The following is a 23,351-nucleotide window of genomic DNA, read 5'->3' on the forward strand; positions in this document are numbered from 1 at the left end:
TCCTGTAGTACCTGCCTGGTGTCACAGATTAGTGGGTCTTTGACTGGAGGCATTTCATGTTCTCATGAGAAACTGGAGACACTGCAGTACACCATTCTTACCACCTGTGGCAACAAAGGTCTTTGCTTTCTCTTTTTAAAAAATATTTATTTATTTATTTGGTTTCACCGGGTCTTAGCTGCAGCAGGTGGGCTCCTTAGTTGCAGCATGTGAACTCAGTTGCGGCATGCATGTGGGATCTAGTTCCCTGACCAGGGATCGAACCTGGGCCCCCTGCATTAGGAGTGTGGAGTCTTGTCTACTGCACCACCAGGGAAGTCCTGGTCTTTGCTTTCTTGATGAATTCTGGGAATGAACTTTCTGGATCTTATGAGGGCTTCATCCTTTGTGCCTCTTGCATTTTTGGTTAAGCCATAAAAAGGCTTACTGATTTGAGTTGCTATTTGAGATTAATATTGGACCCTACTCATCAAAGGCCAGATGATGCATCCTTTGAATTGGCTATATTTAAAAGTGAAAATATAGACAGCTCTCATCCAAGGACCAAATTTAAATGTGGGTTAAAAAAATATACATATGTAATGGCTAACTTTAGGGACTCTTAATAAGAGGGAGGGACAGAAATTAGAACACAAATCAAAATCCACTCAGACCCCTTCCTATTTGCCTTCAGACATTTGCAGATATTGTAAAAAATTAGGACATTGGAAGTTCAATTGTCCTGTACTTAAGAAAAAGAAGGAAAAAAAAAGATAAACTATATGGAAGTTGGGGGGTGAAATATTAAATGACTATGAACTATAGCCCTGGAAGCTATAAATATCTATAAAAAATAGCTGGACAAAAATATGGGTTGTACCCTATTTGCAGCTAGATATGGTTGGACAGAAAATGTAGGTTATGGAACTTTCCTGGCGGTCCAGTGGTTAAGATTCTGCACTTACAATGCGAGGGGCTCGGGTTCGATCCCTGGTTGGGGAACCAAGATCCCACATGCAGCACGGTGCGGCCAAGAAAATATTTAAAAAAAAAGAAAGAAAATGTGGGTTATACTCCATTTGTGACTAGGGTCCTACCAAACTGCTGCCAGTCCTCAAGGAAATTACAACCTAGAATGACAATGGCCATTATGAGGAATGTTCCAGTTAGATAAGAGCATTTAAAAAGTGTACTTAAAAGCAAGGGCTGGGACTTCCCTGGTGGCGCAGTGGTTAAGAATCCTCCTGCCAATGCAGGGGACATGGGGTTCGAGCCCTGGTCTGGGAAGATCCCACATGCCGTGGAACAACTAAGCCCATGCTCCACAGCTACTGTGCCTGCGCTCTAGAGCCCGCAAACCACAACTACTAAGCCCGCGTGCCACAACTACTGAAGCCCATGTGCCTAGAGCCTCTACTCCTCAACAAGAGAAGCCACCGCAGTGAGAAGTCTGTGCACCACAATGAAGAGTAACCCCCACTCGCAGCAACTAGAGAAAGCCTGCACACAGCAGCGAAGACCAAATGCAGCCCAAAATTTAAAAAAAAAAAAAAAAAAAAAAAAGCAAGGGCTTCCAAATCAAGCAAACAGAATTGGATACCTACTGTAATTAGTATGCAGGAGCTGCCAAAAGGCCTCAAAATTTCAAAATAGCTTCATTGAAAGATTTGTTGTAAAAGGCAGAAAATAAGGTGGAAGGCCACGGGTCTGACTGAATTTGTGACCATAACTCAAATTCAGAGCATAATAGGAAAATATTTTAGGCCCTCTCCCCTGAGCTAAATGTATCCGGATAGAAAGAAAAACATTCCAACATAAGTTGATGGGCATGTCATTCCTATGATAAGCAACTAACTTCACTGATCTATCTCAAAAGATGTATAAGTATTCCAGCCTTAAGAAATCAACTCCTTCTTGGAGAACTTGCATTCCTTTCCTGTGCCTTTGGGATGTAAATGTTCCAGAAACTTAAGGGAGGTTTTCTGCTTTTTTTTCTTTTTTCTAATTGAAGTAGAGTTGATTTACAATGATGTGTTAGTTTCTGCTGTACAGCAAAGTAATTCAGTTCCATATACACATACACACACATATATATTCTTTTCCATTATGGTTTATTATAAGATATTGAATATAATTCCCTGTGCTATACAGTAGGACCTTGTTGTTTATCTATTTTATATATAGTTCTTCGTATCTGCTAATCCCAAACTCCTAATTTATCCCTCTCCCACCCCCTTTCCCCTTTGGTAACCATAAGTTTGTTTTCAATGTCTGTGAGTCTGTTTCTGTTTTGTAAATATGTTCGTTTGTATCATATTTTAGTTTCCACATATAAGTGATATCATATGGTATATGTCTTTCTCTGATTTATTTCACTTAGTACGATAATCTCTAGGTCCATGCATGTTACTGCAAATGGCATTATTTCACTCTTTTTTTTTATGGCTGAGTAGTGTAGTATTACATTGGGTGTGTGTGTATGTGTGTACCACATCTTTATCCATTCATCTCTGTGTCTTGCCTATTGTACATAGTACAGCTAAGAATATTGCATATATCTTTTCGAATTAGAGTTTTCTCTGGATATATGTCCAGAAGTGGGATTGATGGATCATATGGTAACTCAATTTTTTAGTTATTTAAGAAACCTCCATACTGCTTTCTATAGTTGCTGCACCAATTTACATTCCCACCAACAGTGTAGGAGGGTTAAGGGAGGTCATTTTATCAGAAAAATAACAAAAAGAGGAAAAGGTCATTTGAAAATTTAAATGAATGAAAATTCATGTGTCTTCTCCACCAGTATTAGTAAAAAACCTTTAAGTTTACAGATAAACTTAACTTTTTCCAACTGCTGAAACAAAATTTGGATCCAAATGTTCTTCTGTAAACTAGTAAGTTTTGTACCATTGTGCCCATTTAATGACTAAAGTTTTTTTTTAAATGAAAGCTATAAGATCATTGCTTGTATCTGTCTATACGTTTGTGTATGAGTCTATATATGTATGTTGTAGATGTGTGATATTTTTATACCAGTGGAGCCCTATTCAATTGGCTTAAACAAGTGCTTATATAAAATTCTCAAAAATATAATAGAAACTCAACCAAATATTTTTCAGGTTCACATGATCTAGGATTAATCTTTAGAAAATAAAAGCAAATTTAAGGTTATTGGTTTAACTAAAACAGGCATGTCTTTAGCATTATCAGCATTAAGTATAATAATTAAACCAAATTAAATAGATGCAAATAGGATAAAAAGTTTTTACGTGAACTTGTTAACAATAATTACGTATCATGGTGTGTGTACTTAAAAATACTTTTCAGAATTCTTTTGGTAACTTGAAACCTTAGAGTTTTGCTAAGTTAAATTAAATGATGGAAACTCATTGAATATCTAGGTCATTTCCAAATAAGATAAAGTAATACAATATTAGTTATGGAATATATGTCTATCTACTTTTATCTTCCTCTTGCAGAGAAAGTAAACATAAATTTGTGTCTATTAATAACCACGTCCTGTGCCACATTGAAAGATTGCACTATTTAAGAAGGTACAGGACTTCCCTGGTGGCACAATGGTTAAGAATCTGCCTGCCAATGCAGGGGACATGGGTTTGATCCCTAGTCTGGGAAGATCCCACATGCTGAGGGGCAGCTAAGCCCATACACCACAACTACTGAGCCCATGCACCACATCTACTGAAGCCCGGGCGCCCTAGAGCCTGCTTGCCGCAACTACTGAGGCCGCACGCCCAGAGCCCGTGCTCTGCAACAAGAGAAGCCACCACAATGAGAAGCCTGCACACCGCAATGAAGAGTAGCCCCCGCTCACCACAACTAGGGAAAGCCTGCACACAACAACGAAGACCCAACGCAGCCAAAAAATAAAAATTAAAATTAACTACCAAATGTAAAATAGATAACTAGTGGGAAGCAGCCACATAGCACAGGGAGACCAGCTCGGTGCTTTGTGACCACCTAGAGGGGTGGGATAGGGAATGTGGGAGGGAGACACAAGAGGGAGGAGATATGGGGATATATGTATTTGTATGGCTGATTCACTTTGTTATAAAGCAGAAAATAACACACCATTGTAGAGCAATTATACTCCAATAAAGACGTTAAAAAATAAATACAAGGGTACATGTTTCTATAAATTATAAAAGGTATTTATAAATTCACCAAGCCACAAAATGCTAATACCATTCACAATTGTTTACTTCTTTATTTTCACTAGAAATTAAGGTTTCTAATTAACATGTGTGACTAAGGCTGCTAGAAATAATTAGGAAAACAATTCTGTATGCAAGAAAAATAAGATGTATTTTTGGTTAAGAAAAGGTATGAGATATGGAGGTGCATTTTTGTTGATGGAAATGAAAGTGTCTTTGTCCTAAAACTGATTATTTCTAAATGGGAAAGAGAACAAGAGACAAACTAAAATAGATATAGAAAGTTCTAGAAGAATTGTGAAAAAAGGAATCTTTGGGAAGAAATTTTATGTGTGGTCAGGACTGGTTAAGATTGGAATACATTTATTTAAGTAAATGAGTTTTAATACAAAAGTAAGCCTGTGCAAAATTAGAATTTGGTTTTCTCTCTGATATTGAACATATAAAAAAAAAAGTTCAGTCTGAAATTCCTTCTGAAAGGTTCCAACAAAGCAGATTAGGAGGGCCTACATGGTCAGTTGCAATTCTTGCTGTATTTAAGTAGATAAACAGGCCAAGTTTATTGGAACTAAACTTATTTTGCAAACAAATTTGTCTTAAGTTGACTACCTTTGGTAAAAAATTAGGGTGATGGGACTTCCCTGGTGGCGCAGTGGTTAAGAAGCTGCCTGCCGGGCTTCCCTGGTGGCGCAGTGGTAGGCAGTCCGCCTGCCAATGCAGGGGACATGGGTTCGTGCCCCGGTCCGGGAGGATCCCACATGGCGCGGAGCGGCTGGGCCCGTGAGCCATGGCCGCTGAGCCTGCGCGTCCGGAGACTGTGCTCCGCAACGGGAGAGGCCACAACAGTGAGAGGCCCGCGTACCACCAAAAAAAAAAAAAAAAAGAATCTGTCTGCCAACGCAGGGGACACGGGTTCGAGGCCTGGTCCAGGAAGATCCCACATCTCGCCGAGCAACTAAGCCCATGTGCCACAACTACTGAGCCTGTGCTCTAGAGCCCTCGAGCCACAACTACTGAGCCCGCGTACCACAACTACTGAAGCGTGCGCACCTAGAGCCCATGCTCCATAACAAGAGAAGCCACTGCAATGAGAAGCCCGCGCACCGCAACGAAGAGTAGCCCCCGCTCGCCACAACTAGAGAAAGCCCACGCACAGCAACGAAGACCCAATGCAGCCAAAATAAATAAATAAACTTATAAAAACATGATTTTAGAGAGAAAATTTATGTTTCAGTAATACACTGTGGATATTAGCTTCTAATACTGTCCATTGTCTTTGAGGTTTGTTTTCTACTTATAAACTGGACTAGATCCTCAATTCTTCTAGTTTCCTCATATCTAGCTACAACTCTCTGAACTAATGTCTGCTTTTTCCCATCCTTTTGATTTGGAATTATTGAGAATTGCCTTTTCTCCTGAAGCCCTGCAAACTAAAACTAGAAAACTTGATATAAACTTCAGAGAAATCACCACAGTTGCTCATGTTTTAGACAATCTTTTTTGTGCCTCTTGCTATGTGGGCCACTCAGAAAGTTTACTGGTATACCTGATAACATCACCAAAGACATTTGAGTGACAAACTAGGAAAATCTGTCAAATTGTCACTGCCTGCCCTATTCCACTGAATATGCTTTAAGCCGGACATGTAGAAATCTCCACTGGCTGCCTTCAGATCCCAGGAACTGGGATTATGTGTCTGCTCTAGTCATTAACCATTGTTTTATTTTGTCCCCATAGAAATGCCTCATTAAATGCCTGTTTGCTTGCACCACAGCCCTATTTTGGGGAGCCCACCTGAATCACCTTCTCCTAAAATGAGTCTAACTGAACTAATCTATTGTCAGGACTAAGAGACTGGTTCAGTGAGATAAAACAATCTTCCAACTCAGCTTCTGGACTATGAAATTTCTTGCAGGAAGTTTTAAAGGTGGGACGGTAGGGGAGCAAAATTTGCCTCCCTAAAATGTTTCTCTTTGGCATGAGCATTATTTTATGCTGATTATTTTTAAGAAACAAAAGACTCAGGAAGTCTTTCTTTTTTACCTCCCCCTTAACTGCCTAAAAGAATTTAGATAAAGGGCCTGGTCCAGGAAGAGCACCATCGCGGGAGATACCTACACAGAATATGGGCTAAGAGTGGTAAGGGGAACTCTTCAGGGCCTGGAGACCAGTGTCTTCTTTGTGTCCCATTGTCTCTGCGTAGCCCAGCAAACATTTGTTTACCAAACATTTTCCCATCTTCCTGTAAAGTGTTTTCCTCCCCTTTGGAGTCCCAAATCCCTAACCCCTTCTCCTTTTCTCAGATGGCATGTAAGCCTCAATTGCCTAATTTGGTTTAGGGCCTCATATTCTTATGGACTCCCACACATGGGTAATTAAATTCATTTTTTTCTCCTGTTAGTCTGTCTGGTGTCAATTTAATCATTAGACCAGCCAAAAAAAACCTCAAAAAAGATAGGGGGGAGATTTCCCCCTTACCAACGTATTATTAACATTTCCTAACACATAGTTTCTAGTTTTAAAAAATTGTTGAACTATTTCAATGACTTAATTTAAATAGGTTGAGTATTTCTTTCCAAAACAAGTATTTTATTTTATTTACTTTGTTTTCAATATAACATCCAGGTATTTACTTAATATAAATAAAAGCATACCTTTTTTACATTGAAACAAGAAGGTATGTTTCTTTACTAGGTTCAACCATCTGCATAGAATTTAAGCTTTTATTTAGGGGTGTGGAGAGGAGCTCTGGTAGACCCAGTATTCTACCTTCATAATCCTTGACCCTGTTTGAAGGAGAAGCAGCCGTGGTGGTACTTTGTTTTCCCAGAGCCAGAGCACTGCTGGCTCTGAAGCACACAGCTCTTTGGTGTGTATATTTATGAGTATGCATTCTAATGAGAGTGGAGCTTTTAAAACAAATTCCCTTATACCCATTGATCTTCCCCTGAACAACTTGAGGCAAGAGTTCCTTACTTAGGTTTGTACTCAGCTTCCTTTCTACTTTTGGGGAAACACCAAAACCTTTTATTCTCCCTTTTGGAAGTGAGATTTGAGAATCAGATGAAAACGGGTCCACCTTAGCCTATAGGCTTGAGTCACAAGTCACCATGAATCATTCCATCAAGTTAGAACCTGCATTTTCAAATGATACCTAGCCTAGTTACTGATCCAGAGGAGGCACTCTAAATATTTGGTGAGTGATTGAGGCAGTACCTCAGGATGTGAGGACAGCCCTTCATCTAAGAAAGGCTTGTCCTTTATGAACAATTCTCTGCTTTACAGCAACTAGAGTGAAAGACAAGAAGATCTAATCTTAACCAGTGTGGCTGAGTGTAGAAGGAAAGGTGATATCTTAGACTAACAGCTATTAAGGTTGTAGTGTAAAACTTGATGTTACATTAGGAAGCAAATACATAGTCAATGCATTTATCAGTGTACAAGTGATAAGATGTACCAGATGTCTTGTATTTCAGTGCCTGGTTCTTTTCCTCCTCTCATCCCCCTTTTCTGGAAATATAATGGTTGTGCATCTGCTTCCAATAATTCTGATTACTATTTACTGAAAACTTAGATGCAAATAACACTATGCCCTAGGGCATGAGGGATATAAACATGAATAAGACCTCTTATTCCCTCTGCCTTGTCAGAATAAAGTCCATTTTCTTCAAGCTAAAATTTCCAGTTATTACACAGTGAGGTGGAGTAGATAAAGAAGGTTTTAAGATTCAGAATGGTTAGAATCTTGGCTCTGCTACCTATCAGCTGTTTGACCTTGGATGATTTATTTCCCTTAATCTCTAAAATGGTAATAATTAACAGGCACTTTAAGGGAGATTGTGAGGCTTAAATGAGAATATAGGTGAAGCATTTTGTTTTGTAGTTAGTGAACACCAAAACCAATCTAGTGCCAGAAGGTCAGTTTCTTCCTTTTTATAGCACTCTGCCCCTATTAGGTGGTCAAATGTTTTTCAGATTGTTCCTGATTAGTAACTGTTTCTAGATTTAGTTGAAGATTTAAGTGATGCTGGTTCTTGTAACTGCTATTGTTTGAGAATCAAGATTGAGAAGCGAGTTGTCGGGTAAACTATACTGGTAAAATAATCAATAGACTATTTCCAAGATATATTTGCCCACTTTTTCATTTTATACGTTCTGTAAAGTTTTTGTTGTTGTTGCTGTGTTTTTAACATCAAGACCCTGGGTAACATTAACTTGTGTTTACATTTATTTTTCTGTCACTTATCACTGAGAGCGTTCTTAATGAAGACTTTCTTCCAGGAGTTAATCAGGGCTAGGCAATTGAAGTTTTGCAGTTAAGCTTCTGTGCTTAAATTGTTTTCCATCAATTTGTAAATGTTTTTCTTAGAACCTTTTCCTCAAGCTATAGCTTCTTTTATCTTGAATTGGGTCAAATTCTTCCTTTCCAGAAATGTTTCTGATGTTTATTACCAGTCCCTTTTGCCACATTTCCCTCACTTTGGGAGGCCCCACTTACTCTTGGCTTTTAGCCTTTGTGAGGACCAAGTTCTTACAGGTTTGTGTCCTGTATTCTTTCGTTAGCTCTACATGGTTTTACCCCTGAATGCTTAATTCAGCTCGGTTGAGCATCAGGTATATTTGTGGAATGCTGCTGCACCGATAGGGTGGGAACTAGTGAAGTCTGCTGTCATGGGGCTTACAACCAAAACGGGTGATGGAAAACAGTGAATGTGTTAAGTGTTAAATAACAAAAATACTTCAAGCATCAAGAAGGGGGAATTAAACTGCTGGAGTCTTCAGGAAGGAAGTGGAACCGGGAAAAGCAGAGAGGAGAAGGCGGCGAGATTTATTTCGTTATCCCTTATTAATAGATCAACAGCGAGGAGTCTTAAGAGTCACTTCTAATGCGCAGACGACTCTCGATTCGGAGGAGACAACTCCCTCCGCCCTATTTCGGGAAGCGGGGTCATCAGCCACCAAAGGGTCTGCGTGCCGGCTGCTCTCTCGCAGAGAGAGAGTCTCTCACGCAGTCGCCGCGCCGGCTTTTCCTTCGAGTCCAGCTGGTCCTTGGAGCGCTAGCGGGGAGCCGGTCCACCAGACCAGTCCCCACCGTGCCCCGGGCTGCCGCCCGCCCAGCCGACTCTCCCTTCGACGCAGGCACCTGCCTGGCCGCCCCGCTCGGCGGGGTCCTGAGGCGCCTCGGGGAAGCGCGGCGATTGGCTGCGGCTCGGGGCTGGTGCTCGGCCGCAGCGCCGCTTGACAACCGCAGTGTGTGAGAGGCTGAGCGGACGGTTGCCGGTCCGGGAGGGGGAGACGGGAGGAAAGACAGACTGACGAGCTGATGGATTGACGCGCGGGCGGCTGGAGGCAGGACCGACGTCGAGCCCAGACCGCCGCCCTCACACTCCCTTTCCAGCCCGGAGCCCGCCGCTTGGGGGCCCCGTCCTCCGGCCTCCGCGCCGCTTTCTCCTCCGCGATTTCTCCGGGCTCGTCCCGGAACCCTCAGGTGAGCGACTTCGGGAGGCGGAGGCGGGGTCGGGCCGCGCTGCACACCGCGGGTTGCCATGGTCACCCGTCACCGCCTGTCACCACTTGACAGGGCTGCGACCGTGGCGACCCCCAAGGGCGGCGTTCGCGGCCCCGGAGAAGGGTCTTGGGTAGGCTTGGGTGCTGACTGGGTGGCGACTGGGGTCGTGGGTGAGGCCCCGGCGCCGACGGATGGGGGCCAGGCCCCGACGGGAAGCCGCCGCTCCTGAACCACACCTTTCTCTCGCTGCCAACCCGGCTCCGGGGGCCGAGCGACGGCCCTCGCCCTGGCACCGCCCGCCCCTGACCAGTAAGCCAGCGCAGGGTTGGTGCCCACCTCGCTGCTGCTGTGGGGCGGGAGGGCGGCTGACTGCTCTGATTCTTCCTTCCTCGCCCCTCTGCCGAGCCCGAGCGACAGCCGAGGGACGCGTTCGCGTCCCATTCTGGGCACGCCTTGGCCGGGAGGAGGGGAGGGCGCTGCGGGGCTGGGGCAGCCCCGCGGGGGCCGAGTTTGGCCTTTCTGACGTCAGTGGTCAGTGGCAGCAGGGCTTTGGGGGTCTGGGCGGGGTCGCGGAGGGGGGCAGCGACTGGATTTGGAACTCGGGTTGGACCGGTGCCCCGGGGGCGTCTGCGTAGGAGACACGGGAACGGGAGCTTGTAGAACTCTTAGGGTTAAGCCGCTTTCTTATGTTGGGGAGAAAGAGATTGGGGCTGCAGCTCTGGCGCGAGGCCTTGGGCGAAAGGGGCGGGGGCAGGCAGGGGCGGCCTTTGACCAGTATTTAATTTTTTTCTTTTCTGTACCCAGAGGTGCAGTCAGTAACCACGCATGGTATCTGAGCAGAGCGTTTTTGGCAACTTTGTTCTCTCTGCATAATGAAGGGAGAAGTCTTTGTTCCACCCACATTCATAGGTTATGATCCTAACACTTATTTCCCTCCCTTTGCTGCGGACTTCTTAGAATGCTTCAAGAAGTTAATGGCACAGAGATTAACATGTAGGCTTTAATACGTTATAAACCTTTTCTTTACAGTAAATCCAAGTAGAATTTTTTTTGTCTCCAGTGTTGGTACGTGTTGCCTGGAAATTTTACTAGAAAGGAGAAACGCCTAAGAGCCCATTTTCCTTTTTATGACATATTCTTTGGTCTCGTTTAGGAGGAAAATGTAATGAACAGTTTTACCTTAGGTTTCAGTGGGTAGATTGCTTCCACACAGGAAAGAAAAATTATTTTAGTGACCAACCAATTAAGCCATAACCGTATATTGTTAGGGGAAAAACACACACAAACACTTGAATTTGATGCCATTATGGATATGTAATTTTTTTGTGAAGGAATTTTAACCTGTTTTCTTCCCACCCTCCCACTTCCTAATTCTTGTCTTTTTCTTTTTCTTTTTAAGTCAGTACTAGGAATGTATCATAAGAGAGCAGGGGTACTATCTTATGTTCCTAGTTACATAATTGTGTTCAGCCTCTTTTTCTGTTTGTGAAATCGAGTTTATCAGTTAGTTACTTACTAAATAGTGTGTGATATGCTTTGATATATGCTGCAAAATAAGTATGAAAAGATGCAGTTTTCCTCAGTAGCTCAGTAAGCTGGAAATCAGATTTCTAGGATTTAAGTTTCCCTTTGCTACTGATTGCAATCTTGGAAGAGGTACTTACCCTACTAGTGACTTAATTTCCAGACGATAGTACTTGCTATTGTATTAGTCTCGGAATGAGCTCTGAAGTTGAACAAAGTAAAGTATTTGAAAGCACTTTGGAAAAAAATTTAAGGCATCTGTTGATTCACCTTTTAACAGAATGGAGCATTGACATGGCTAATTAAAATTTTCTGCATGATCTATTTAGTATTTCTAGGTCCAGGACCTTATTTCTTACAGTGGCCTTAAAAAGGCTCATGGAAACTATTAAGATGTGTCTTTACCCCGTGGCAGAGGTTCTTTATTACTGTGGTGACATGGAGAAAAGGGTGTTTCCTCCCTATATGTGGGTCAGGATTGCTTTCCTGCTTTCAGTAGGGTATTCTCATATTTTAGAAAATAAGGCTATGGCCAATAACTCTTACTTGAGTTTCATTTGGTGTTAAATAATCTTCAGCGTGCATCATTGGTTCTTGAATAACCAAGAAATAGCTTACTTTATCCCCCCGACCTTTGCTTTTCAAATAGGAGTATTAGTGATAAGCTGCAATGTGACAAGAGATAAATCTGTTGTCACAGAACATGGCACACACTAATGGAGTTGTCATCAATTTCACTTGAAGAGTTTGATAAAAAATAGTGTTTTTATATTAAACAGAAGCTATATGGAGAATGTAATATTCACACTTATTTCTAGGTAAAATTCAAGGACTGCAAAGAAATTTTATGCTTATGGGCTCTGTGGGGATGGGTTCAGTTTCTTCTGTCCTTATGGAGAACAGTTTAAGAAGCATTGCCTTAGACTTACTCAGCTAATAAATGACAAATCACTACATAGGACAGGAAATAAGTTGAACTCCGTTTTCTAAAACTTTGACATTAGCCTCAAGATTACTTGAATCCTAACTATCCTCTCTTTGTTTTCACCCCTGTATATGTTAGAATGTTATAGTGGAAAGGTCACAGGATTTTAGACCCGGTCGTCCCATTCTTGCTTCTGCACTTTTTGCAGTATGACCTTAGACAAGTAACTGACGTCTCAGAGTATTAGTGTAATCATCTGTAAAATGAAACTGGAGAGTTGTGAGTGTTATATAGATGAAGGATGGGAGTATTTAGCACAGGATCTGACATAGTGGATACACAATAAATGTTAGTTACTTTTTCACAATAATGTTACTTTTCCCTTCCCATCTCTGCATGTTAGGATATTAACAATCCTTCAGACCCATTCTTAGCAAGATACCTCAGAACTTCCATAGCATTTTATTTGTAATTTTTTATGATGCTCTTTACTTTATATTTTATGTATATTATTTTTATACAGAAGACTTTAATCCAGGTCTTCAGGTTATAAATCCAGTGCTGACCCATGTCTGAGAATACTTTTTTTTTTTTTGCCATTTAATTTTGAGACCATTACATTGAATAGCCAAAGCTTACATATTTCAGCTGATTTTTCTTCCTTTTTATTTTGAGTTTGTTTCTGTTTGTGTAAAAAGATACCTTACAAAACACCACACCCTCCCTTAGAAGCCTTTGTTTTGTGTTTTATCTTCTTGTTCACCATAGTAACTCAATCATTGTATCCCAGGGATGCAGCATCGTGCCAGCACATAATAGACACAAGTATTTTTAAATGAATACTTACTTCAAACATGTTACCACAAGTAGGAGTCTCTCCATGTGGCATCTTTAACATAATTGATCTAATCAGGATTCCCAATGTTTCAAAGTTACACCTAAAATTTTTTAAAAAAACAAGGTTAAAAAAAAAACAAGGTAAACTTTTTCCTGAGTAAATTTTTATAGTTATCTGTAGCACAGTAGCTCTTCCATATCATGTTATTAGCAACCCTAAGGACAATGCCCTTACCTTATGAGTTCTAAAGGGGATAAATTTATATTGCACCAATCACATGCTTGCCACTCTACTAGGAGGTTGATCCCATTTCACAAGTCAACACTCTATTTTATAGAGAAACAGTACTACATGAAAAAGGACATAAAATTTTTATATTATTTATAGTTGATATATTTGATTTAAATAATGAATTCTGTGAAATGAATGAGTTTCTATGATTAAGTGCCATGTTTTGTGACTTTTGTTGATCTATTGAAAAAGAAAATGGAACTTACATAAAATCTTTGCGAAAGCTTTATAGAACTGAGCTAAAATTGGTGCCTTAATGTCCATTTTGGTTTAACATTTTTTCCTGTTTATTTATTTATCTATTTTCTTCCAGTTTTATTGAGATATCATTGACATATAGCACTGGATAAGTTTAAGGTGTACAGCATAATAATTTGACTAACGTACATTACAAAATAATTATCACAGCAAGTTTAGTAAACATCCATCATCTCATATAGATACAAAATTTAAAAAATAGAAAAAAATACTTTCCCTTGTGATGAGAACTCTTAGGATTTACTCTCAACAACTTTCCTGTATAATATACAGCAGTGTTAATTATTTTTATCATGTAGTGCATTACATTCCTAGTACTTGTTTATCTTATAACTGGAAGTTTGTACCTTTTGACAGCCTTCATCCAGTTCTCCCTTCCCCTGCTCCTTACCTCTGGTAACCACAAATCTGGTCTCTTTTTTCTATGAGTTTGTTTGTTTGTTTTTGAAGTATAATTGAAGTATAATTATTGAAGACTGTGTTAGTTCCTATTATATAACATAGTGATTTGATATTTCTATACATTTCAAAATGATCACCATAATAAGTCTAGTTACAATATGTCACCCTACAAAGATACTACATAGTTATTGACTATATTCCCCACACTATACATTTTATACCCATGACTCATTTGTTTCAGAACTGGAAATTTGTACCTCTTAATTTCCCTCACCTATTTCTTTTCTCCCCCAACACCCTTCCCCTCTGGCAACCACCTTTTTGTTCTCTATGTATAACTGTTTCTGTTTTATGTTTTTTAGAGTCCACATGTAAGTGAAATCATACAGTATTTACCTCTCTCTGTCTGACTTATTTCATTTAGCATAATACCCTGAAGGTCCATCCATGACAAGACTTCATTCTTTTTTATGGCTGAGTAATATTCCATTGTGCATATGTGTATGTGTGTGTGTATACACACACACACACACACCACATCTTCTTTCTCAGTTCAAATACTGATGGGCACTTCGGTTGCTTCCATATTTTGGCTTTTGTAAATAATGCTGCAGTGAACATAGGGGTGCATATATCTTTTCTAATTAATGTCTTCGTTTTCTTCAGATAAATATCCAAGAGTGGAATTACTGGGTCCTATGGTAGTTCTATTTTTAATTTTTTGAGGAATCTCTGTACTGTTTTCCATAGTGGCTGCACCAATTTACATTCTCACCTACAGTCCACGAGGGTTCCATGTTCTCCACATCCTCACCAGCACTTGTTATTTGTTGTCTTTTTCAATAATAGCCATTCTGACATGTGTGAGGTAATATCTCATTGTGGTTTTGATTTGTATTTCCCTGATGATTAGTGATGTTGAACATCTTTTCATGTGCCCGTTGGCCATCTGTATATCTTTGGAAAAATGTCTGTTCAGATTCTTTACCCATTTTTTAATCAGGAATCGGGTTGCTTTTTGATGTTGAGATGTATGAGTTCTTTGTATATTTGGATATTAACCCCTTACTGTATATGTTGTTTGCAAATTTTTGTAAATTTTGCTGTTTTGTTGTTTACATTATTTTGAGAGCTTGGAAACAGAATTGGGTTGGTCTTCTTTCCAACTTCAGGAAAAGCTTTTGAAATGAAATTCTGGGAAGTGCAAAAAACAATATCTCACAACTAGATGGTGTAAAGCAACTTTAGGTGTGTCTAGGTGTGTTAATTGTATAGTACCCACATAATGGGAATTGTTAATTTCACTGTGTACAGTTGTTGACCAGACCATACCTGGAGTATTGTGTTCTATTTCAGATGCTTTAAAGAGAGAGATTAACAAATGTTCAGAGGAGAATGACTAGAATTGTAGGGGATCTGGAAGGTATGTGAAGAATGGTTAAAGGAAGTAGGGAAATAGACCTGATGATTGTCAGATTCAAATGTGTAAAAGTTTTTAATGTAACAGATTTTTATTATGCTGACCCAAAGACATACCTAGATGAAAGTAGATTTTAATTCAATATTAGAAAACAAAACAAAATGCCTTTTTATACTTGAGAAAAAATTGAAGGAATTCTGTATTATCTATTGCTGTGTAACAAATTACCCCAAAACTAAGTGGCTTAAAATAGCAAATATTTATCTCACTGTTTCTGAGGGTCCCAACATCCCAGCTGGGAGCCTCTGATTTTAGGTCTCTCTTGAGGTTGCAGTCAAGTTTCTTACAGGGGCTGTGGTCTCACCTGAAAACTTGACTCGGGGATGATCTCCTTCCAAGCTCAGTGACCTGGACCTCTGTTCCTTGTTGGACTGAGAGCTTCCGCTCTTCACAGGCTGTTGACTGAAGGCTTCCCTCAGTTCTTTGTTACTTGGACCTTTCCACAAGGTTGCTTCATGACATGGCAGCTGGCTTCCCAGAGTGAGCAGTCTGAGAGAGGGCACATGCGTGCCCTCAGGATGGATGTTACCATCTCTTTATAAATCTTGGAAATGACATCCCAACACTTCCACTCTGCACTTGGGTACAAGTGAGTCAGTAAATCCAGTCCACACTCAAGGGCCAGGGACTACAAAAGGATGTAAAAACACTAGTAGTCTTATTGGTGACCGCCTTAGAGACTGTCTTCCATAGGTGCCTTGGGAGGTATAGAAATTTTCTGTTATTGGAGGCATTTATGTAGAGGTTGGCAGACCATCTCTCAGAGTTAAGTGTTCAGATATTCTGTACTAAATAAGAGAGTGGACAGAGGTACCTTCCAACTCAATTCTATGATAAGTTTATAAATGTGAAGGAAGTAGAAAAGTTAAGAATAGAAAACTTTAATGGGTAATTAGTATATACTCTGTTGTACTTCTTTCTATAGTTAATATTGTATAATTTGTGTTATTTTTAGTAAGCTTTGAAGTTTTTGTGACTCTTGGTTCAGTATATTTTCTTATGTTTCTGAATGTACCACTATATAATAGATATAGTCCTATACTTACTGACAAACCATTTTTTATATAGTTCAGTTTTGAAGCATACTCACATATCTTTAAGTTCTGCTTTTCTCGTTGAAAACAAAAAAGTGTGGGAGTAAAAAAAGAACATAAAGGATAATTTTAATCTATTTTACAAAGCACTCTTTTGGTACCTTGGCTTTAGGTGTGACAGAAAACAATACTAGAGATTTCATCATATAATGAAAGGTTCAATTGTGTTCTTAGATAAAGCATACCTTTTACCACAGATAAGGTAAAAACACACAAACAAGCAAATAAAGAATACTGTATGAATTTATATGAATATTCACTTTGATCTTAGTTGATGTAGCATTAATTTGTGATTAGAGTCTATACTTAAAATTTTTGGTACAAATATTAATCTTAAAACAATTCTACATTTCTTACTTACATGTGTTTTTATAGGTTGAAATTTTGCTTAATAAACATTTGAATGTTTACGATAAGGTGCTGTGATAATTTAAGGAATAAGCTATTTAAAACTCCTTTAGGACTTCCCTGGTGGCATAGTGGTTAAGAATCCACCTGCCAATGCAGGGGACAAGGGTTCGAGCCCTGGTCAGGGAGGATCCCACATGCCATGAAGCAACTGGGCCTGTGCGCCACAGCTACTGAGCCTGCACGCCAGAACTGCTGAAGCCCGCGCTCCGCAACCAGAGAAGCCACTGCAATGAGAAGCCTGTGCACCACAACAAAGAGTAGCCCCCGCTCGCTGCAACTAGAGAAAGACCACGCGCAGCAACGAAAAACCAACGCAGCCAATAAATAAATAAATAAACGAACATCCTTTATCTTAAAAAAAAAAATTAAGTGTGGTTTATCAAGTAGGGTTAGGAAGTATATTTTATTAGACCTGGAGAGATCTTTTAAAATAAAAAATAGGGCTTCCCTGGTGGCGCAGTGGTTGAGAATCCTCCTGCCGATGCAGGGGACACGGGTTCGTGCCCCGGTCCGGGAAGATCCCACGTGCCGCGGAGCGGCTGGGCCCGTGAGCCATGGCCGCTGAGCCTGCGCGTCCGGAGCCTGTGCTCCGCAATGGCAGAGGCCACAACAGTGAGAGGCCCGCGTACCGCAAAAAAAAAAAAAAAAAAAAAAAAAAGTCTGGTTAGATTGTTATTAATGTAGACTTCTAGCTTGTTTACTCACCCTATTAACATTGTTTAATAGAAAAATAATTTGAAGAATCATAGAACTATGGACCTCTGTTGGAATAATTTTTATATATTATTTCAGTAAAATGAAGGTTTTTCATTTTGGCATATTTAGATGACTCTATCCATTTTATGTTTTTCCTTGCTTTTGTAAAGTATTGATGCCCTTCCCTTTCTTGGGAATCAGTGTGATACAGTAGGAAGAGCTTTAGAATCTGGTCAACTTATGGTTCCAGTCTTGTTCTAGGGTTTTAACCTTTGTCTGCCGTATTTTCTTCCTTCCTTCCGTCCCTTCCTATTTCTATCTCTCTGTCTCTCTTTGCCTCTCCTCTATGTCTCTTATTTCTTTTACTCTTTCACAGTCAGAAATTCTAATTTTTATTGTTACAAAGCTTAGGATATGAATTGGGGAGGAGGAGGCAATTTCTTGCCTGACTATCAAGATAAGGCAGCCCAGATGTTTAAGGAACTAATGAAAAATTGATCTAAAAGTTAATCTAAATATATATATTTTTTCCTCCTCTTTGCCTCTTTGTTTTGTTACACAATTAAATAGGTTCCCTCAGGTACTTTTAAGAGATTTCCTGGATGGTGTTGACAGGGATGTTGATATCAGGATTTATGTCCTGACACACTTCTGAAAGAAGTATTCAGCTGCTAGTGAGATGTTCAGCCTTAATATAAATACTGGGCTAATTTTTTAACCTTACAAAGCTTAGTATCTTCATCTGTAAAATGGGGATGAAATTGCCAATCTTGTAAGATTGTTATAAAGATCAATTAAACAATATAAGTAAAGATCCTAGAATAGTTTTTGTACTCAATAGTTTTTGCATTGTAAATGTAGCAGTTGATCCTATCTTTGGGATTCTGTTCTACCTGGTACCTTGATATAGAAGAGAACTTTTGAGATCTAATTCTATAATTTTTTTTCATTTTCACAGTTTTTTCTGTGTAAAATTAAAAATTTTATTTATATAAGAAATGTATGTATAAATGTACAAGTAATGCATGAATATATATTGGTTGTAAACCATTCAGATAATACAAACGATAAAGAGTAAAAAAACTCCCTTCAACCCCTTTCCCTTCCTAGTTCCCCACCCTCTATCCAATCTCATTCCTCTCTTCAGAGGTAACCACTCTGAACAGTTTGATAAGTATCCCTCCAGTCCTCTCTTTGTCATTTATTTAGACACAGAGATATTATGCCCTCCCTTTTAAAAAAGATAAATTGGCCTATTTATATTCATCCATTCAACAAATATTTATTGATAGCTGTATTGTTCTGTGATGTGCCTTTTTATTGTTAAGGTACAGTAGATCTACATCACTGCATTAGTATTCTATAGTGTGAATTTACCATAATTTAACAATTCTCCTATCGAGAGCTCAGTTTGTTTCTAGTTTTTCTCTATTACGAGCAAATCTTAAGGAACATCTTTATATATGTATCTTTATATATATTTGCAAGTATTTTTGCAGAATAGGTTCCTAGAAATAGAATTGGAATCAGCGAGTCAAAGAGTATATACATTTAAAATTTTCATAGATGAAAATTTCATGCTGTCAAATTCTTTTTCAAAACGTCTGTCCCAGAACTTCGCTGTTGGCACAGTGGTTAAGAATCTGCCTGCCAGTGCAGGGGACATGGGTTTAATCCCTGGTCTGGGAAGATCCCACATGCCGCCAAGCAACTAAGCCCGTGTGCCACAACTACTGAGCCTGTGCTCTAGAGCCTGTGCTCTGCAATAAGAGAAGCCACCACAATGAGAAGCCTTCACCACAATGAAGAGTAGCCCGCTCGCCGCAACTAGAGAAACCCTGTGTGCAGCAACAAAGACCCAACACAGGCAAAAAAAAAAAAAAAAAAAAAAAGTCCCAATTTATATTCTCTTACCAACACTATATATTATCAGGTCTTTACACTCTTGCCAACTATATATTATCAGGTCATTTACACTCTTGCCAACACTATATATTATCAGGTCTTTTAAATTTTTCCATAAATGGTATCTTTAATATTACTAGTGAAGTTGAACGTCTTCTCATAAATTCTTTGGTTATTTGTAATTCTGTGAATTGTCTGGATTTTTTGCTTATTGTTCAACTGGAATTTTGGGGGAGATATTGATTTGAAGATGCTATTTTTATGTTCTAGATGATAATCACTTAGCTGTTTATATGTATTGTATTTGGTCCTTGTTTGTCCCTTGTCTTTTAACTTTATGGCAACTTCTGTTAAATGGAAGATTTACATTTTACATTTTTAGTGCCAAATTTAGCAATTTTTAAATTTATCTTTTCTGTTTTTTTAAAAAATAAATTTATTTATTTTTATTTTTGGCTGTTTTGGGTCTTTTTGCTGCGTGCGGGCTTTGTCTAGTTGCCACGAGCAGGGGCTACTCTTCGTTGTGGTGCACAGGCTTCTCATTGTGGTGGCTTCTCTCGTTGCGGAGCACAGGCTCTAGGCAGGCAAGCTCAGTAGTTGTGGCGCATGGGCTTACTTGCTCCGCGGCATGTGGGATCTTCCCGGACCGGGGCTCGAACCCGTTTGTTCCCCCTGGATTGGCAGGCGGATTCTTAACCACTGCGCCACCAGGGAAGTCCACCTTTTCTGGTTTTTATGTGACTCAATTATACAGCCTGTGTCTGCTTATCTTGTACATTTTTAGTACTTTAGTAATTAAGTATGTTTTTTAAATACTTGTGGGTTCGAATATGCAAATAATTCAAATACTTTAATCTCATAAAGAAAGATTGAAATAATATTTGAATCTGATCTGAGAAGAGGTCTCAGGTTATAAAAGAAATACAAATCACACTGAAATGTTATTGCTTCATTATATACACAGTGAATACATTATATTCATTATATTTCTAGTTCTTTCCAGTTTTTTGCAATTGGAAATTCATTATTTATGTTTCATGTTTAATATTTCAATTTTTTGGAATAGGTAATAATTGTGCATGGTACAAAATTGACAAGGTACAAAAGGGTATGTAGTGAAAAATCTTCCATTTCTATTCTTTATTATCCAGTTTTCCCTCTTGGAGGCAGCCATTTTTATCAATTTCTTGTGTCTTTTTCCAGAGATATTTTATGCATATACACAACATATTGTTTATGTTAATTGATTCTTTTCTTTTTATAGCTATATAAAGCTGCACCTGCTTTAAACGTAATTTGTTCTTCACACCAAAAATCATTCACAGTTCCAGAAGGTAAATTAAAATAATTGATGAATAGAGAACAGCTGTCAACAGTAAGAAGGGACACACACTGCATCCATGTTAGCCGATTAGCAGACGTGACAGAGCCTTGCAGTTAGAAGGGCTTTTCTTTTGTTTGTTTACTTAAATGATCTAAAACATGTCTATTTTCTTTCTTCTTATTAAACTGACCTAAGGATAAGAGACTTCTGATTATTCCAGACTTGCTATTTCCCCCTAAGAATATATACTTCCTGTTACTGAAATGTGAGTTAAAACAAATTATAAAAGTTGAAGGGAAATCATAGAAATTAGCCAAACTAACCCTCTTATTTTATGTATGAAGAAATTGAGGCCCATAGAAATTGTGACTTGCAGTGTCACATTTATATTCCTGAAGGACCAGACATTTACAATTAAATGATCTGGCAGCAACATAAGTTTTTGGAATGCTATTTTATTAAAGAGATAGCTAGCAAGTTTTTTCTCACTCTTTTTTTCTTTCTTTTTTTAAGGAAAAAGTACCATAGACTTATGTTGCAGTTTGATATTTTATGAAAAAGCTTCATAGTACTTCATTTCCTTATCTGCATTTTTGCCTGTAAACTGGAATGGTAAAGGACTATTGTTCAGCGTTAGGCACTCTGTAATTCTTGGAAGGTTAAAGAAAATGGTGTTTATTGTTTAGGATGGAGATGGGGATTAATGGAGCCTTTTTATGCACTTTTTTCTTGATTATAAAATATTTAGTGGCTGTGCCTTAATTCCCTTAATCTTATGCTTCTGAATCATTCTCAGCCTTATGCTTCTGAATCATTCTTAGCCTTGTGCATTTTTCTTCCTTTCTAATCTGTATTGTAAGTAAGTAGAAGAAGAACCTCATTGCAAAGGAACATTTAAATATCTATTTATATTTGGCTAGAAAGCTACCACTGATATATTTTTCATGAAACTTTTTCCGTATCTATGTATGGAAATATACATAGAAGTCAATATATTTCTATTACCATTCTTTTTTTTCTTATCTGTTGTTAACATTTTACCTTTAATCTTAGATTTCTAAAAATAATTTTATTTCTTGCCCTCTAATACATTCTTCTAATCTTGATTCACTAAGACAGTAATCAGCAGGAGTCCATATAGAGACACCATCTGGAATTTAGTTTCTGTAGGTGTTAATTGTATATTAGTACTAAAATACTAACCACTTTCCAGCTGGTTTCCAGATATATTTATTTTTAAAGAAAACTCTTGTTTCCTTACCTCACTTAGTCCAGATATTGAATATAAGTAAACATTTATTTCTTAAAGGAAAATTCATAGCATTCATGTTTCTGTGATTTTTTTTTTACAGTAAATCTATCATTTAATACGGAAATACTGAAACACTCTGATTCCTCCTCCCCCATTTTGTTTTCTGTTTTCAGTGGAATACACTTTATTGTTGGTCCTATATAAATTGTGCGTGATGAGTAATTGTTCACATGTACCATGGGCTGGCAGGTCTACCTAAGATGTTATCAAGGCTGACTTTGGCTAAATAGTCAGATTAAAGGGCCAGAGCTTTATCCTTTTGAATGGCTTCTTTTTTTTTTTTTGGCTGCATCACGTGGCTTGTGGGATCTTAGTTCCCTGACCAGGGATCTAACCCATGCCTTCGGCGTGAAAGCACAGTGTCCTAACCACTGGACCGCCAGGGAATTCCCTTGAATAGCTGTTAGAACAGTTGCAAACAAAAGCATCTACTCTGTACTTTTTTTTTTTTTTTTTTGTGGTATGTGGGCCTCTCACTGTTGTGGCCTCTTCCGTTGCAGAGCACAGGTTCCGGACGCGCAGGCTCAGCGGCCATGGCTCACGGGCCCAGCCGCTCCGCGGCATGTGGGATCTTCCCGGACCGGGGCACGAACCCATGTCCCCTGCATCGGCAGGCGGACTCTCAACCACTGCACCACCAGGGAAGCCCTACTCTGTACTTTTTAAGAGACATTTCTTCATTGATGTTTTTGCTTCTTAAGTTAATAAGTGTTAATTTATAACACCTATTACATACTGTACATCTGATTAAAAAATCATTTTAGTGGTTCCTAAGCTAGTTAAATCTTACTTTGGATTTGTAGTCCCCTTGAGGGGAGGGGAAGAGGCATTTATTATTGAATTCTACTCCTCTGAATTAGCAAAAAATTCTAGCTTTGTAGTGATTAGCAGTTTAAGGAAATTAAAGAATGAATCATGCTTTTATGTTATGTTTAAAAATATATACATATCTAATTTCTAAATTATATAGTTAGGATTTCGGGAGCCTCTACAAATGTTTCAGTAACACAGGGTGGGTTACAAAAGAATAATTCTAAGATATAGTCATTATGTTACGTGTCTATGTTTTATGTTGTATCCAGCAACAGTAAAGTTTATAAGAGTTAAAATTCTGGGTTGGGTGATTAAAATATCATACTTTTCTACTGGGAATTCTACAGTATAGAATTAAAACTTATCTTTTTAAATGAATTATTTTTTATTTTTTAAATGAATTTTTTAAAACCCT

General features: G+C 38.8%; 1 protein-coding gene across 3 annotated transcripts in view; it reads left to right on the plus strand.

The window, feature by feature from the left end:
- Positions 1-9,383: 9,383 nt before the first annotated feature.
- Positions 9,384-23,351, plus strand: part of WDR47 (WD repeat domain 47) — a 57,077-nt gene continuing 43,109 nt past the window's right edge. Inside the window, exon 1 of one of the 3 annotated variants that reach the window (XM_060139456.1) lies at positions 9,384-9,642. Coding sequence is in view for 1 of the 3 variants with exons in the window: in XM_060139454.1 (XP_059995437.1) it covers positions 9,701-9,793 (93 nt within the window). In the remaining 2 variants the exon portion in view is untranslated. The other 2 variants (XM_060139454.1, XM_060139458.1) reach the window with 2 other exon arrangements.

The sequence above is a fragment of the Lagenorhynchus albirostris genome, chromosome 2, assembly GCF_949774975.1.
Source record: "Lagenorhynchus albirostris chromosome 2, mLagAlb1.1, whole genome shotgun sequence".
NCBI classification, from domain to species: Eukaryota; Metazoa; Chordata; class Mammalia; order Artiodactyla; family Delphinidae; genus Lagenorhynchus; species Lagenorhynchus albirostris.